The 18,822-nt window shown below is 38.4% G+C and overlaps 1 protein-coding gene across 6 annotated transcripts in view; it reads right to left on the reverse strand.

Annotated features, from left to right (window-relative positions):
• The window catches only part of LOC145496073 (disabled homolog 2-interacting protein-like), a 36,999-nt gene extending 18,784 nt beyond the window's left edge, over positions 1-18,215 (reverse strand). The window contains exons 1-6 of one of the 6 annotated variants that reach the window (XM_081475722.1): positions 18,142-18,215; positions 11,944-12,026; positions 11,734-11,830; positions 5,541-5,635; positions 3,194-3,276; positions 137-218 (exon numbers count right to left, since the gene is read on the reverse strand). In XM_081475722.1, the coding sequence (XP_081331848.1) occupies positions 137-151 (15 nt within the window). In that variant the 5' untranslated portion in view covers positions 152-218; positions 3,194-3,276; positions 5,541-5,635; ... (1 more) ...; positions 11,944-12,026; positions 18,142-18,215. The other 5 variants (XM_081475693.1, XM_081475740.1, XM_081475698.1 and 2 more) reach the window with 5 other exon arrangements.
• Positions 18,216-18,822: the final 607 nt, after the last annotated feature.

Raw genomic sequence — 18,822 nt, forward strand, 5'->3', positions numbered from 1 at the left:
TAAAGAGATAGCTTGGCTGACTCTGCTCTTCAAATAACAACATAAACAGATTTGACTAGATCCATGACCCGTTAAAGACCACCCTAATATCGCTTCTGTACTTTAGAAGCACTACTCATAACAATGGGTTACTTACTGATGTTGTTTTCATTTTGTTATCCAGTCCTTCGTGTGATCTCCATCTTGGGATGGGCGGCGGACTCAGAGTCGAAAAGCCACTGCAAATTGAAGCAGAGATTTACGAAATCACTACAAACGTTAACTTCGATATCGATCTTTCTGTGTCGCGCCCTAAAGCTCATACGGCCTACAGCATAATGACCAAACAGTGAGCTTGCTGTCAAGGCAGATCACTGCTAATTTATACAACTGTCGCGAGCACCCAATAGGCGAATCGGTGACTAAATTCAACATAATTAACTGAGCTTAATAACGAATTGGATGAAATTAGGCATGATTTTTATACGGCGGCTAATTGGGTGAAAAATCAAAGTGTGCTCAAAAATATGGCGCAATAAGAAATACCAACAATGAGCTGAAAAAAAAATAAACAAAAAACAAAACAAAACAAACGGTAAAAGGAATACGAAACAAGAACGAACGAAAGTTAATTTATGCATAGCAGTGTCTCTAAGTATTTTTTGGGATCTGTTTAGGTGAACAATAACTCATACTATATAGTCATCGTCGTCATAGAGAGAACATCTTTGAGGCAAATATATTACGTGTTCGGTTCATTTCATGTGCTGTGTCTGGTGTTTGCTGACGGGTTAATGGTGCAGTTCAAAAAGTTTAAAAGTTACACGGCAGATTTGCACGCAAGTTTCAAAGGGCGGAAGAGCTGGTATGACGCTGTGTACAAGTACATGACCACACAACATCTCGATAGATCAAACAAATTAAATAAACGATCCTCCTATGCTCTTGGTTCATTAACAGATTTCTACTGTTTAAACTTGAAAAACTGCAAGAGTGTAAAATGTGTGCTTCATGCCACTCCACCCATTGAGAAAGACACGACACGATAGCAAAAACTGTATACACAAGCTCCAACCCTCCCGTCTATACACACCGGTTATATCAAAGAGAGATGCGCAGGACATGAGAGCATAACAGTATAGCCCTTGGAATTGAGACAACTACGTCAACATCGGAACAGGCGAGGAAATAGAAAAGTATAAACTGCAGCACGGAAAGGGATTGGTTAACGTGTCGAGACTGTCATGTAGCTTCAGAAATCAAAATCGCTCTGAAGAGTAATTTGGGTTTGAATCATAATGGACTTAAGTTGATACAAACGACTTTGCGGGCGAGACAATTTGCAAGAGGCTATATTGAGGAACGTTTGCAGTCCTTGACTAATTATCGTCAACGGAAGCCGAAAAGGCTTTCTCGCGCAATATCTTGGTAGCGGATAGCGGCTTACCGTGTTATGGCTCTGACCGTTTGACTTGCCTCCGACACGTAAATACCAGGCATCTGCATATTTTGTGCAAATTATGAGTCGTTCATGACATCTGCCGTCACATTAATTACCACAGTTTGCTTCTAATTGCTGCAGCTGAAAACTTGCCTAGCACCTCAAGACAGCATATCCGAGGAGAAAAAACTTGGTATGCTTTAATGGAAGATCTTTGGCCTCACGAGGGCTTTCAAATTATAGGAATACCGTTTTAAAGCAATCACAATACCAAGGGATTAGCGCGTTTGTTCGGAATTTTCTCAGCTTTTGTATAAACGCTTAGTTTAGTTTATTAAAGTAAAAAAATTGCTTAAAGACACAACTACCAATAGGAGTGAAGAAGTAATTAATGGCGCCATGCAAAGAGCTTTTTAATGAAGGTAATAACGTATATAAACCCATTCTTTATAATATTCTGTAACTTATTAAGTCCAATTACGCGATTAAAAATGAAATTAAAAACCTCGTGTACAATGGTTTTGCAAAAAATGAATTTCGTGACGGGATATTTACGTGTGTAATTTACGGCGAAAGGAATTTAATAACGCTGAATAAGGGAATTAAAAACATGCAATTGTGGGCAATTCCAGTGTCTTTTTTTTTTTTTTTTTGCTCTGTTTGATGTTTTTTTGCAGAAATCATATATACTAATGACAAACAGTGCACATTAAAAGCAGAAGAACCCAAGGTCTCATCTAAGTTTAGTGCTACGCCTGCACTCCATATAGTACCGCCACTCGAACGCTTTTTGCGTGTGTTTACTTTGAGTCAGTAGTGAGTCTTTAAAACCTTAAGAGCTAGGAAAGCAATGTTCCAACATGTGTAGTTTAATTTTTCTGCGGGGAGAAAGGGGTAGGGGGTCATAAAACCTTGCTTAGTGGGGTTTAGAGACTTATATGCTCCCACAAGGAAACCTACATTTTCCGGCTAAAAAAAATAACTCGTGCCAGCTAGCTTATTTTGGGAATACGCCTGTATTTTTGTGTCCAATGTTTTGCAGCAGGCCTTCAACAATACCAGAGGAAGGAACTGTGAATGTCCGTGATGCAGCATTTTCACAGACCGATTTATTTTTAGAATTCACTTCCCTGTTTACCAAACGTTTCTCTAGTCGCCCACAGAAACCGCCAAGAGATCTAGGCAAAGTGCATGCATGCAACCATGACTTTTCAGGACTCCAGATCTCTAGAACGAAATCTAATCTCGAACATAAATCTGGTAAAATATAGTGGAATTTAAGTCTCTATGCACGCTTTCACAACTTAACACACTTGGATATATACTCTAAGAGTTTCAGTTACGTACAGCTTTCTATTTCCCAGAACATTCAATAAAACAACAGTCTGACGACAGAGACATTTAGAAATGCTTTTCACTGACGTAAAATTTGATGCACTTGAGTCCAATCTTTAAAAACTTCAGCAAGCTTTAACAAGTGGGAAATGTCAATAATCTGGATTAGCAATAAGGTAGTCGATGGTCACAGCTGATTAGATGCTTCAAATTGGCATAAAATTTTAGCCACCTGCTCCTGTTAAATTGTGACAATTTTCGGCGTTCTCTACTTTTCTGTTGCTTTAAATTTGCTAATTATATCGACGCCCTTATCTGTTCTGGTACACCTAAGTTTTTTAACCTGTATATGACACAGTTAAGTGTCAATTCCATTTATTATTATTTTTTACAATGTTAATTATCTTTCGATATCCGTAAGCTTCTCGACTGACTTACCCATCATCATTGCTGGCTCCTGGTAAAAACAAAGTCCTTGAACGATGAGATCTTATCCCATCAGCAATCTTCTTGGAAATGTCCTGTTAGAAACAGTTTAATCATTACACCAGGATTTTAGTTTAGTAACTGTGGCGTTACGTCGCCTTTAAGTGAACTTTCAGAAAATATCAGGTATTTGATAATACTACTTACAAGGAATATTTTAGCGCACGATATTTCTGATACAACACAAGAACGAAAACCGTTTCGTAACAAATTTGAACACGAGCGAGGCAGTTTTAACGCAGCAGCCGTCGCGAGGCTGAAAATTCTCGAAAACGTTATTTTAATTTCCAATAACACCTTTTTAATTAGCTATTTCTGAACAAACTGTATTTGTGTTTGTACCCGTTAATATCGACAGCTACCGTGTATAGACGCGATAAGGCATTGTAAAGGAAAAAATTGTAAAGAGAAATCACATAGAGTTCATTGTCAACTTGAACAAAACACACACGAAACCTAATGATGTGTACAAGTCACTTCACAGAGTGAAACTCATTGTCGAAAACCGCAGGATCATTTAGCTGTATCGAGGTGATATTGGCCTCTTTTTCTTTTTCGGCGCTGTCACACGAAATGTGAATAATTAACAACTTGGAGAGCGCGCCAAACATAGTGAAAATTTTCGTTGCTCAGTTCGATCCATCTATAAAGTTTTATTCTTTCGCGAGATAAAAACACAAATTAGCAGGTTACAGCAAAAGATGTTGCATACGACTGTCTATATAGTACACCTACAAATCTGTCAAAGTTATTTCAAAGAGATGCAATGCAAGGTCATAGCATTACTTATTCAGTACTCAATCACGAGAATGACCGCACATAGCGCCCGCACTTCAATAAATCTACTTCGCTATTTGAGGTTTCACCGCTAACACGAACACCGAGTTTACTTTAAAAAAATTCCCTGTCACGTGCTGTAAGTCGTAATTTAGAGATTAAACGACTTGCGACAGCGCAGTTAAGCAAAGCAGAGACATTAATTACGACACGAGTTCAAAACCATCAGTAACACTTACCTCAGACATACAGTTTAAAGTGAAATTGTACAGTATAGAATTTGTTACGTGGCCAAATTTTGTCGGGCTATAGATCAGTTGACAGTCGCGTGATTATTGTCTCAAAGTCACAGGAAGATGTGTTATTATAAATTTCAATGCATGCCTTGTTTACCACGCCGCGCCTGTTTGAAGAAATGCTGAGAAACAGTCAGGTCCAGGCTTTGACCGTGAGCAAACCGGAGGTGAAATTCAAAATAAATAAGCTGTTAAGGCATTTATGTTTCGTTATTGAAATTTAACAGACAAAAACGGAAACGGAAAGGAAGTCAACGAAAAATCCCGAAAGATTTACGCACAAATTTGTCTAGCTTTTCAGTTAATCTTGACAGCGGATGACAGCAGAAAAAATCCACCTAACACTTGAGTGGTCGGTTTAGATTTAAGGAAAAAAGCCAAAAAGATTGAAGGGATTTCGTCGTTTGGAAAATAATTTGATATTCTCAACGGTAACTGACGTGGGAAATCATAACATAAGCGGAAAAAACGACAACAAAAGACACATAAAGATGGCCTAAAGCTAAGCACAGCTAAACTTTATAATTACATTATGGTAATTTGACATAAAAACCATTAGGTCCCGTACCACATTTTAGCACAGAACAATACAATTTCTAGATTGCTATCTCTTAAGCTATTACTACCCACTGGACAAATTTGCAATTCCAATTAAATTGGTGCAACACCACAGCAACATTTTTCGTTCAGTAGTTTCCACGACTTACGGTGCCGTAACTGTTTTCTTAAGTTAGACATTGGCGGTAAAATATCACAGTGCCCTGTTATCGACAATTTCGTTTATTGTTTTCGTCATTAGCCCATTTGACAATGTACTGACATAAATGTTCATTCACTTTTACGTCGTATACAACCAGGTGGATGGCACAAAAGAACCCTTAAATATATTAGAACTTATCACATATCTGGTTGATAAGAAGTACCCTCGAGAGTACTGTAACAAAGATTTATATGAATGTGTCATTTCCCTTAAGAATTTTAGAGGGATAAGTTATCGCATAGCTCTTACGAAATAGCAAAAACGAAGAGTAAAAAAAAATTATCCCCAAGCATTAAAATTTGCCAAGGGAGCTGAAAAAAATCCTATAGCATTCAGTTAACATGGCGCCTTAGAGAAAGCACTTATTAATATAGGACGACTGGTAATTGTAAATGTTGGTATGGCTCAAAAGTCTTGCGGTACATGGTGAATAAACATGAATAGGTCTCCATGACAGGAAACTTACACTTAGCTTAAATGATGAACGGTGGCCATTCTGTGTTGCCAATGCGTCTTCAGAGCGGCTCCGGCGGCGTGATAAGCGGTATGCGCGGGAAAGTCCTGCAAGAAATAACAACACTGTCGAGTAAACTCAGTGTTATTCCCGATTGAATCAACACAAGAAGGCGCTGGAATCTGAAGCGCGTGGCCTGATACTGAAAAGCCTTTCGATAGTGATCGAAGGTCACATTAGAAGCTATTAGAGAAGAACAAGCCGGCCTAGGGCAGCTGGCATTCGTTTTCAGACGAGGACAACATGATGCACGCAGCTTTGCCACAAGACCGACAGAGGGGGGAAATTTCGCCGCTCTTCGTCTTTAACATCGCACCTGATGGGGGGGGGGGGGGGGGGGGCTGGACAATACACTATTTAAGGCCGCACTAATGTCAATGATGTAGCAATTTTAACTATTGTACTCTTGGAGCTTCTAAATGTTGTGAGCAGTCTGGTAGAAAAATAGTTATCTCCCTTCTTGAATTGAGATGAGACCACCGTATAATATGCCTTAAAATCAGCACACCTAACTTGCAAATCACTTGCTAATTACTTAGTAAAGTACTCCTTATATTTTCCCTCTTAAGATAGAATCTGTATGCACTGGCGAAGTCAAAGGTATATACTGCTTTTGCGTGGGAAAACATCTAAACCTAGTCATATGCCTTTAACAGTGGGTTCATACTATGGTTTTAGTCTGTGTTAGGCGCATACCAAATCAGTCTATAAATTTGTTAAAGCTCTGTTCAAAAATTGGCCCTATTGTTTGTACATTCGCGCTTCGTAATCCGTACCAGTCTTCCCCAGTTTTAACTGTCCCCTCTCGGGTTTGATTTTACTATTGTTATGTTTTCAGTTTTTTTCGACCTTTGTAAACGATACATCAGAGGTCTCAAGGCAATTTTGTTCACTGCAAAATATGACTCAATATACTTAATACGTTGCGACATAAAGCTCAATTAACTTTTTAAAATACCAGGTGTTATATTGAACGAAGAAATCAGAACATGTGCTCACTTCGATCGAACGAAAAGTATCATTAGCTTCAATTTTTCCATACGTTATTAAATTACATTCAGATTACTAAGACATAGACAATTCTCTTTTTAACGTCCGGAAGTAAAAATCTACCAGTAAAAGTCATCGATTGCCTCGTCCAGGATTGCATTCGGTAAGTGTTGTTGCAAGACGTTTTAATTTTACTACACTGACCGGAACAAATTTTCATGAGTTATTTGGGTGGAAGTATAGCAGTAAGCACTCAACTTCTCCTTGAAAGAGAAAAACTAACTATTCAAGGTCTTTTGAACGCGCGAAAGACTATTAATTTGACACGCGACCTTGTAAGAATGCAAGAACCTAACTTGCTCCGCTTGAACTGATTCAGAAGCTTCACTTACGCTACAATGATCGAAGTGACCGGTAGTTATTCTCCAGGCCCCGTCCACACTACGCCGGAGGAATGTACGCAGGTTTCACTCTGAAGACGCAACATGTTTTCCGTTCACACTACGCCGGACGAATTTAAAAACGGCGCAGCAACAATCACCGGTCATTTTGGATTCGTGTTTCAAAAAACACTCGGGCAGGGAAATCACATGAGTACCGTGACGTCATCGTTTTCAAAAAGCTCCGTTTGTTTTCTATCCACACGAAAACGAAAGGTCGGCGTTTTCAAACGCCTCCGGTTTTGATGAGCGTGTTCGAAAAGCTCCGTTTTCGCGACGGATTAGTGGACGGTAGGCCTAACCGTAGAAATAAAGCTGCGTTTTCAAACTCTTTCGCGGTAGTGTGGACGAGGCTGCAGCGATAACTCAATTTCATTTTCTTGCGATGTAAGCCACAACACCGGTACGAAGCAGATTTCAAGTCTTTTTGGGTCACCTTTCCAGTTTTATGAAACTTTTAGTCATCAAAGTATTTTAATTGACCTTCTTCAGTTTATAGCATACTTGATAGAAAATGCTCCTTATACTATTGGTCAGCGAGGAACTCATTTGCGCTAACCTTACTGGTCTCGTCCGTACTATTCAATAGCTTCACTGGAACAATAACGCGTTGCCTGTAGTTATAGTTATTTTTTATAACAACTCTTCCTTGTTTCATTTTGCTCACGAGGCGTAAGTAATATCAAAAGAACACGAGCGGTTTCGTTTGGGTCATCTTACCAGCATTATGGGTGTTTGATGTTTTTGATTGCGCATTACAAGTTTACAGCATTTTTGACGCTTCTTCTTTTGTGGTGGACGGGAAGTACCTTAATAAATTACAATCTTTAGAGAGGAAGCCACATCAGCCTTAGCTGGTTTTCATGCAGGTCCTCTATCCTGGTCCAATTGGAATTTGGAGATGTTGGTTTTTGTTATATTGCCTGTACTGTTGATTATTTTTAGTAACAACTCTTCCCTGTTTCATTTTGCTCACGAGAAATTGAAATTTGGAGATTTTGATAATATTTCACGTCAATTAAAACGACTACGCATGTGCCTGGTTTCTTTTGGATCTTCGTACCAGCTTTATGATTGTTATTTTTTTTTTTACATGAAGTATTATGATTAAACTTCGTCACTTCATAAGATCCCACTTGTGAGATATTCATTTCAAGCGGTCAGCGGGGAAGTTTTTTTTTTCGCATGAGCTAAGTTCAGAAGGTCCCTTCAGCGACAATGTTACCTGCAGCCATTTTTAATGATAACGCCCGGCTTACACTGATTTTTGTGTGGTAAGGAAAGTGTAAAGACCATGCCGTCATGCGCTTTGTTTGGATCACCTTTCCAGTTTAATGATTGTTAATTTTCTCAATTGAAATATACTTGATTAAACGTCATCCCTATACCCAGATGTGAAATACTGTTCTTTTTCCGGTGGTCAGCTTATTAATAGCTTCTGTTGTCACGCCTCAAAGAGAACGCCTTCGTCAAAATCCTCATTTGGTTTCCAGTGAGCGACTTTTTTACTTTTGTGACAACAGAACCATAATAATCGGATGTTGCCGGACACGCAATATTTCATATTTACTATCCGAGATCGATGGGATTATCAAATTATCAAGCCACAATCCTAGCTGACCTGAGAAGGAAGGATCTTTTGGTAGACGAACGAAACAATCCAATCATCGATAGCGAGTAATTATATCGACATATTGAGGTCGATTCTGATAAAGTTTCTAGAAACGGGAAAGTTTTAAAGAGAACTTGTATGTAGGCAACAGCAAACACATCAAACAACACAAATTCCGCAAAACATAACAAAATAAAAACAAGGCTTAATATTTCTGTTGGCTTACAAGTCCTAATATGGGTAAGTTGATTCGAGCTGGAATAATGTATGCCAAGAAGTAACATATTTTACTTTTGAATGAATCAATTGATCAAAATGCTTTCAAAACAATTTACATTGTTTTACCTTTACTTCTAGTCCAATTTCAATGCCTTTTTGGAAATTAAAACGTGGCATAAACGTTCGTTTTAAAAACAGCATTAATATTGGAAGTTAAATTGAAAATTTATTTCAAATTCTCTTTGATAACAGTTTAAAAAGATCAGCTAATTTCTTGAGGAGACATGACAATTTCAGGAAATATAATTTTCCTACTCAAATGATTAATCGCTTCCTTTTAATTCTTTCAAAAACTGCTATAATAATGATAATAGTAATAATAATAGTAATAATAATAATAATAATAATAATAATAATAATAATAATAATAATAATGATAAAAGCTTCATTTAAAACTGAAAGACCGATCAGCGAAGTCCGGGAGGAAGACGCTGGTATAAACCGATGATCAGTATCTATAAATTACATGGTAAAAAACAATAATCAGTCAAACAATAATAAAAAATAATAATCTAAACACTACATTTATGATCAGTCTTGTCTAAATCACTAAAAAATTTAAAAAGTTTAGCTTAAAAAATTTTCAGACTACTGCAGTTTCGATGGTCGTTTGGGAGGTCATTCCATTCCTTGGCAGCAGCGTCCATGAATGTGGACTGGCCCATAGCAGTTTTAGTTCTAGGGAGATGAAGTTCTCTGTTGTCTCTCAAGACCTTACCAAGGAGGTCGGATCGTAATACAAAATAGCCTTGTAGTTGCCTGGGACAGTTATAATCGTTCACGATTCTGTAAACTAATTGTAGACGCATATAACGCCGCCTATTGAATAAGGTTGATTAAGCTTCTCTCTCATAAACTGTGTGCATATAGTATTAAACCACAGTCGATGGCAACGAGAAGCTTTCCACGCGAACACAAATATTAAAGTAAGACCGCCAAACAGAATAACTAATAAACCTGCAATTTCATTTTGTTATACAAAATCTCTATGTTTAATAAACACCCTTGCGAAACCTGTTGAATCAAAAACATTGCATCAGTGTTTCGCAAGGTCGAGGATGTAACTGGTTGTAAAAAGCGCTTTTCTCGTCGCAGGATGTTGAATACGCAAAAAGCAAATAAAAATACTTTATGACGTGACTCGCTTGGATCGACAACATTATGTATAATTACTACTTGAAAGGGAAATGATTGTTTCAAGTAATCCCTCTTTTAGCGCAATGAAAAAACCGCAAAGCCAGGTCTTAAATCCAGCTTTGAGCCTTTGTGAGTGAATTTGCTAACACCAACAAATCATAAAACAATTAACCTAGACAAGGTGAGAAAGGCTTGGACCATTTGCGATTTCAAAAGAAACGCCGACAGCTTACATTAGTTGCCAATTTGCAGTGAAAAAACAGACAAATATTTAACTCTACAAAAAGTAAATATTTATACACTTTACATAACAAATTTATAAACTTCTCCTACAAAATTATCAGCATGCAACCGTTTGGAGACCTCTATATTGAATAAGCCCTTGATCTCACCGCGGCAAGATCAAAGAGAATTTCGGCTCAGTCGGCGTCTTTGATTGACATGTTAACAAGTTGGACAATAGTTACGTAAAAAAACCGCCAACGTGAAGTGAAAAGCTGACGGAGAACAAGACTACAGGTGAATATAGGCCCCGCTGTTTGTATCATGGGGGTGTATTGTCAACAGAGGAAGAAAATCTAGAAGAAAATGTTTCTACTTTATCACGATCTGCCAGGAAAATCTTTGGAACTTGTTTAATGTTAGTGGTCTTTGACAAAGGATTTAATTCAAACCTTAAAATAGAAATAAACTCAGAAAGGAAATGCAAAAGTGCGGCAATTTGTCGAAACAATAGAAATTGCTTGAGGGTGACTAAACATCATTGCCCGGGGGTTGAAATGATCAATTTGGTGCTAAAAAAAGAGTACTTTTTTTTACCGATGTTTCTGTCTACAGCTTCAGATCTCCGCACCAACTTATGACGAGTAGTTTGGCGTATGTTGCTCACGTTGAATTGCCACTATCATAACAGAACGCAGCATCACAAACAAAGACCTTTGTCATGCTTTACAAGATCAGTGAATGTAAACAAAGACACGGCCTGCTTTGAATAGACATAAAGAAATTAGTCGACCAAGGAAATTTTCGTTCATGCTCGAGTTTGTTTTTGTCATCAGTATTCCAAACAAGCGAGTTTACTCTCTAATTGCTTAAAAAAGCAGAACGAAAATTATGTATAATATAAGGTTATTTAATCAACCTACACAATATCAAATCTTCCGCTGGTTCTAAGTCGAAAAACTCAACAGAGCAGCCTATGAAGACTTGTCGTTAATAATCATTTTGAGATGGTTAAGTCGAGCATTGACGTTAAGAATTGTTCTCCGACAAAACCGCGAATAAACGAATCGCAATGGTACAAAAGTTATAGCCACGGCGATGCCAGTAAACTTTAAGCTACCAATTTAGTCGCTGACAGTGTATAAGAATGAAGAGTGTTTCTTTATTGAAAGATATTCTTGCCCAGTTGTCCGTTGCGGCCTGTGATGGAGTTCTGACAATGATAAAGCTGCGGGAGAGACTGCTGTTTGAATATTTCACCAAAGTAACACATGACGTAAAAACACGCTTGGAGGCGGCCAGAGAAATCAAATTAGGGGCCATTTCAATATTGTGATACCGGTTTCATGCTTTGAATAAGTCAATATTCCGTTGCTTGCTACGGACACATGATAGATGCATCCAAAATGATTTTTTTTAAAAAAAAAAAAAAAAGAAAGAAATGAATTAAACTTGATGAAATTACCTTCGTGTGTTGGATTCGAGATCAGATCGGGACAGTCGAGGAGTTTGGCCTTGATTTTACTTGTTGCAGCCAGAAACCGAACACAGTCGAGATATTCCTTGAAAGAGATAAAAGAACAAGCATTAGTCACTTAAAATCTCATGTCAGTAAAGGTTGACGTCTCTTAGTGTTGTATAACTTTTCAGACGAGAGAATTCACCAACAACTCACGTTATCATCGACGAACGTCCTCAGCTTCTTTTCATTTGAAAACAGCACGCACAGTCGGTTTAGCCACTCGCTTCCGTCCTCGGCTGACAGCATGAAAGGAAAAATTCAAACTTGAATTAGTAAACTATTCTTCATCGATTTCCGATTTGTAATTTTCACTCGGTTGTGCAGTTACTTACTTAATATGGTGAGCCATCCTTCCAACTTTTCGGACAACATTGCGACAAATCCAAGCATGTAAAATACCACTTATTTGCGCAAGAACCATCCAAAATCCTTGCCCTGCATGGGGCGAACCATGTTGTTCCTCGATTTTCTCAGTCACAATCTCGTACACTGTCCGATATCAACGTTCATTGCTTATGCGAGAGAAACCCTTTCTGGTCTAAAGTGTTTATTACAAAGCAGCCAATCGGAATGCTGCCTTTTGTTTTGGTGATAATTGCCGATGTTTCGAAAGGTTGCGTAGTCGCAGATTTTGACGTGACCTTGTACTCAAATTAGAGGCCATCTAAGGTTATTAATGGGCGTTTGTATCGCATGACCACGTAAGTACTCGAACAGTTAATCTGTCGAATCAAAGAGGAACAAAACTTTCTCAAAAATAAAGGATATACGAGTGCGTTATAATTTAACAATGTAGCACTTTCATTCTTTGTAATTAACTTGTCAAAGAAGCAGAAAATTGTCACATATTACGATCCCACGGAGGTTCGATTAAGCGAAGCCATCTTGAGAAGTGTTGTTATGCACGAAGAGTTTGCAAATGCACGCCAGTTAACTCGCATTTTATGTGAGCATATTGGGTTTTCTCAGATGGTCTCAGCTCTTGTTTGTTTGCAATTTGCGTCAAGGCTACAAGTAACATGCTCCAGTAAAACGCTAGCTAACGAGCACAGATAGTGAGATATGGTCGCGCTGAACAACAAAGATGGAAAAGCCGTCTTCATCTCGTAAAGATCTACGAGATTCAGCTTCCATTAGTATGGCCAAAATAAGCAATTGTGTCTTAGGAAAAAACACTTCATTCGTGCGGATAACTTATGGATACAAGCCTTATGAAGGGAAGATAAGTTAAGTGCAAGTACATACACAAAGCGAGATCACTAAGAATGCACTTGGGCAAAGTACTGAAGGGAAACGTAAGAAGTATTTTTGGAAAACTGAAATATTTGTTGTGAGAAATTGAGGTTTGTTCCAGTTATGTAACAGGGAAAATGATTGACTTATTGCGCAAGTTACGTCATCAGATGAGGATCCATTGCTCCATGAGTGGAAAATGTGGCGAGTGTGTTAAATTCAATATTGATTATGAACCTTTGTGAACAGTTTTGATCAAAAATCGTGCAATGACTACACAAAGTTTGCAATAGCTCACAGACCTAAGACAAGATAGAACCGCGGACTTCTCAAACATTTCCGGCACCTGAAACTCCACGGCAGGAACAAAATTGCTGGCATGTTTTCATTTTCCGCAAAGATGGTCACTCGTGCTCTGATGTTAACTGGTTGAACATGTTTCCCATATTTATGGAAACCTTTCGTTTCTTTTGTTATACAATTATCAACAAAGAGTCGTTCGTTGCATAGACATAAAATCTGATTTTTCAGCCACTTTCTGTGCGGTTTGCTTGTCTTTTGGAATGCACGAGAGCGAGAAAAATTAAACGAATCTCGCGCGTTGAGTGCGCTAATACACGGAGCAAGTAATTTAATTTAAATTTATTTTCATTAACGACTCACGAGTTTTTACTTAAACTAAGGACATACTTGAAAACGAAGACTGATATTGACCACAGTGTGATTAACTGCACAAAATGGCTCGATTATGTTTGTTTTTGGGAGGAAAACTGAGCACTGGACGGAATTTTACAAGCCTTTACAGCGACTTGCAGTAGAATCAAGGGTTTAAGCGCTAGCTAGAAAAAAGGTGCCTATTTGCTCAGCCTCGCGGCAGTCATACAGCCCATTGTTAAATTTTTGGTCTATTTTTGACAACTCTGAAATGTAACAGCTTTCTGTTAGATTCAAGTTTGTCAGTATCCGATACAATTGAGGAACCGACAAGAGCACGCGATTAGCTACTGGTAGATTAGAAAATGTGATATTACTAAGTACTTAAATTTTTATTCCGTAGAAGACTGCAACATCCTCGGAGGCTTAGATAACATTAAACTGAAGGGGGGCTATGCCAGGATCAATCTTTTTAAATTTTACTAGTTTGATCGAATAGTGGATAACTTGAATATTTACTTCCGTCTATACATAACATTGATAATTTAACTTTGTTGAAAAGGAATCTGGTAAGGTTTTTTTTAGGAATTTGTGTATTTGAGCGTTTTATTTGTCTATATTTGTGTACATGTTTTTATCCTGCCATCAGTTGTAATAAGTGTAGAAATACTAATCCATTGAAAACGGTGCACCGATGAAATTCATACTGTGATTCGCGAACAGAGTCAGCTTATGAAAGTCAACGCGTGTTTCGTTATTTTTAGTTTTGATGGCGCCAAAATAACGCCTCTGTAGTCTTACTCTAAAGGAATGAGTTGCCTCCCCTTGTCCCTGTTCTTGGCCGCACCTGCAGCTGCGGCCCATGATGTTAAACCCATCTTAGCACGGTCTCTTTCCACTCGCTTGAAGTTACACCCAGAGTATCCTTCCGACCTCTCGCAGTAGCTGTCGTACATTCCCCAATGCCACTCGGTAATCCAGTGTTAAAAGTTTGCCAAAGATTATTTCCTTGTGTGAAGGCGTTTTTATCTACTGCCTCATCTTTTATAGTTTAGGACAAGTACGATTAAAAAAATCGGCAAAATGAAGAGCAAAATCCTTGATCAGATGAGTGGTACTCATACTACTCAGGACTTGGATGAAAAGGAACATGTGGGAGGAAATTTTTTTGTTCGTGAAAGAGAGGTTAGATATGATAGCGGTGCCTTTTCATCTGACAGTGATATACTGCCTAATTGTGAATGAGCCATAACTTTGCAGCTCTTAGACCAAAACACACTAGAACTTCTTATAAAATTTATAGCCCTGGCCTTGTTCATGTGATATCCGGCGTTAATTTCTTGGAAAACTAATCAAACAAAACACTGTATAGCAGCCATTTATAGCTACGGTTTCCTTTTCAATTTAGTTCATTTTTCCATCAAATCAAAACATGATATGCACGTCAGTGAAGTTACAGTTACATGGGAAAAACAGACGAAAGCAAACAACCAAACAATGTCATAAAAAATTACAAACGAATATACAAATCCGTAAATAAAGCAATCAAGACTTCGTCACGCCCGAAGAATTCTGGAAAGACGAGAGAAAAGTATGGCCTTTAATAGAGTTATACGCAAGTGCATTAAAACAAATTACTAACTAACAATATTTACTCTATACAGTTTATGCTAAAGTTCAATCGAAATTACGACACTAACCATTTATGCTATATTAACAAACTATTAAAATAAAACTAATTTTGTGTGCACGCTATAAAACTTAAGAGAAGAGTGCTTGGATTGCTGAGGGTTTTTCAATTACGAGGGGCGGCCGCGGAACAGTTGCATATTAAGGAAAAAACCAAACGACGCAATTTCAACTACATTTGTTTGTATTAGCGACTTACACTAGTTACTCTATAGGGTAGATAAAATAAGAGTATGTTCAGGTATGCGTTTTATGGTCTGTGTCAAGCCGCTCCTTCCGAAGTCTGTCAAGCCGCTCCAACCGAAGTCTCTTTTCCTCCGCAGGAAGGAAAAGAAACCAGCTCAGCACGAAACACGCGATAAAGAGGGCACACAATTTCTTCTGAAACACTTTTTAATGCTGTGTATGCTGATAAAGTAAAGTATACAGTATAAAGTAAGCCTAATAAGAACTTGTTGTTGAAAGAAAAGCCTGAAACAAAACTGAAACCGCCCTGAAACATCACTGATATTGATAATATTTATCCCACGCTCGGCAAATTCGAGAACTAAAATTGCTTAAATCGAGCTCATGGGATTAGACTGTGGTTTTTGGTCCGATTATTTTCAAATTAAAAAAGTTCCGATATTGAATCGAAACATTTCATAGATAAAAAGATATAAAATTCAAAGGCACTATAATGTCAATGCGCAATTCGAAACTACCCGCCGCAAAGCAATTAGCGCTCAGTAGGTACATATCAACAAACTGCAGCGTCTTGCATTGGGGCTAATCTCTAAAGAAGAGTATACAGCAGCAAGCCTCAGCAGCAATTGAACAGGCAAAAGAATTTGAAATGATTCTCGAAACTGGTGGAAAATTTCCTGGCGCCTTGCATGGCCTTTCGTGAGCGCACTTTCGTGAGCGCGCAAATAAAAAAAGGAAGAGACCCTCTCTTGATGTCTTGGCCTCTGCCTTATCGCTCTTGGGAGTGCCGACTACGCAAACAAGGTGGGCAAGGTGGTTAGTATTGTTTCACACGAAGACGATAACGTTTTTTTTTTTTTATGAAACTGCACGCTATCTTAAGTGGCATAACGCTCATTTGCGCAAACCTTCAATAGCTTTCACCCAACTTCGTTTCAACCCTGTTCTTGTACAAGCTAACCTTTTACCTATGACATGTAAACGAGCCTCAAGATAGCTATGGATGAACGGAGCTTTCTGGAGTTTTCTGTCGTGGGAGTTGTAACTAGTTCTGGGGAAAAGATCAGTGACTTTCATTATTTAGATAAGCGGAATCCGGAATCTTAAACCTTGGAAAAGATTCTTGTAAACATCGGTCAAAAACCTTTTAAATATTATACTTGTTTATCACATCGCTAGGTGCAGTGACGTCATCAAGCTCTTTAACGCTTTGAGTAGCCTTCGATATTTTATTAGCTAAACAATGACACCATTATTGTTCAATATCTAACCACTATTTTTAAACTGGAACATGTGTGTAGCGAGGGAGGCTGATTTAGAACGAGTATAGTCTTAATAAGCCTTTTTGCGAAATAAAAAAACTTCACACCGTGTGCATAACGGCTTTTCTTATAACTGCTTCAAACAAACGCAAAAGACTTAAGCATTTGATCCTAAACGTTGTTAAGTGCTTAAAAGCTTTCTTCCAAAATAGTAATTTGCAAAATAAACCTCTTACAAAAGGCGCCAATCCTGCCAGGGTTGTCTTGGCGCCGAAGAAGTTGTTTCTCATGACTCACAGTCACAGACACCATGCAGTATTGACACAGCCCGTGATAAAAACGCCTTGTCACTCCAGATCATAACAACCAAGGTGCTATTGTGAATTACAACGGAAGCACTTGTGAAGGAAATGACATAGAACTTACGAACCGACGCAGGATATTAAAGAGTTGTCTAGAGAAATCGACAAGAGTTATCAATCTTTGAATTTTAAACTTAGGCATGCCTCGTTTGACCCTTGCACATGTCCTTAGCCAATACTCTTACGATTTTCAGTAGGTTTCAGAAAGGAAATGTCGTTTCAGTTGTAGGAAGAAAAAGACAACCGAGCTTTCGCTTTTTCCCTTTTTTTTTGGGGGGGGGGGTGGTTATTAGAACGAATCATGAAAAGAGAATGCTTAAAAGAACTGCGTCACTTAATAGTCGTCGTTTGTAATTCGTGTTAATCTTCTACATCATAATCATCCTTGTTCCTTTATTGATTATTATTATCTCTTTGGTGCTTTTCCATTGTAGAAGACTACTAATTTCAGGTTTCCGTAAAAATTTAAAAGGTAATCCCGTACGCGGCCAAAATAACTCAAAACACCGTGACTGAACTTCTTTCAGAGAGGTTGACAGTACCATTGTCGACCTATGTTACTTATTGGTTCATAATATCAAACCAAACGCAGTTACGAGGTATAGGATCCAACTTAGAACTAGCCTTTAAAAATAGAGTAATAATAATCTTGACAAGGATAAAATCAAAGTTGCAGAGGTTACACCATAGCATGTATGTTGTCCGTTTTGTTTTGCTTTTCGAAACTTAGGCAAGGTCACAGCAGTCGCCGTTTACTCCGACGACATCCGCTGGGGACAGGAATTCGAACTCAAGCCTCCGTAGGAAAACAGATGGAGACTGGTAAATTTACCCATAATTCTTTGCACGTGGAAACCTTAACAACGCCCACAAAAACGTACAGAAAAGTTCTGAAATCTTCAAGCCTAGCATTCACGATGTTGTTAGTACATGTACAGGGATGAATATTGCAAAACATGGCTTACCTGGTGCATAATGGCAGAGGTAGGTTCGCAAGGTATTGTGGTAAAATGTACAGCCGCCATCTTTTTTCCTACGGAGGATTTTTCACAAGAGGTCTATACGGTCCATATTTGATAGCCAAACTCAACCAAAACAGCTGCAAAAAATTTGAACCGGTAAGGAAGTCGAAGAAAACATTTTCACGTTGTATCGATATGTTAAAACGTTTGACACGTGAGATAATACACGTATGAGTTTAGTTTGATGGCCATTGATTGGTCAAGAAGACGTGATACTCCTACAAATGGATACAGCATGTTTCGTCAGTGTTAGATCATTTGTAGCAGTTACGATTCCTGCAACAGCGATAGCCCGTGTACATCTGCCCCGCGGATGTACACAGGCTACAACAGCGACCACCGCATAACGAAGAAGTCTCGTTTACGTAAGCGTGGCTTACAAATCCTAACATCGCATGAGAATGGGTCTGTATTCCATTCCGTTCCATTTAAGATTGAAGCGCCAGTTAACGATACTCAAATGGTACACAATGCTATTGAATTAATTTCGATGCGATATAAAAGGTCCCCGAGCGTAGCATGCCACGTGCAGTTCACTTCTTATTGCTTGTAAAATCACTATGGCATCTGAGAAACACGCGCAATTTCAGTTATCGTATTTGAGTAGGAAAGGAAGCAAAAGAT

Source organism: Orbicella franksi, chromosome 1 (assembly GCF_964199315.1).
Source record: "Orbicella franksi chromosome 1, jaOrbFran1.1, whole genome shotgun sequence".
Classification (NCBI taxonomy): domain Eukaryota; kingdom Metazoa; phylum Cnidaria; class Anthozoa; order Scleractinia; family Merulinidae; genus Orbicella; species Orbicella franksi.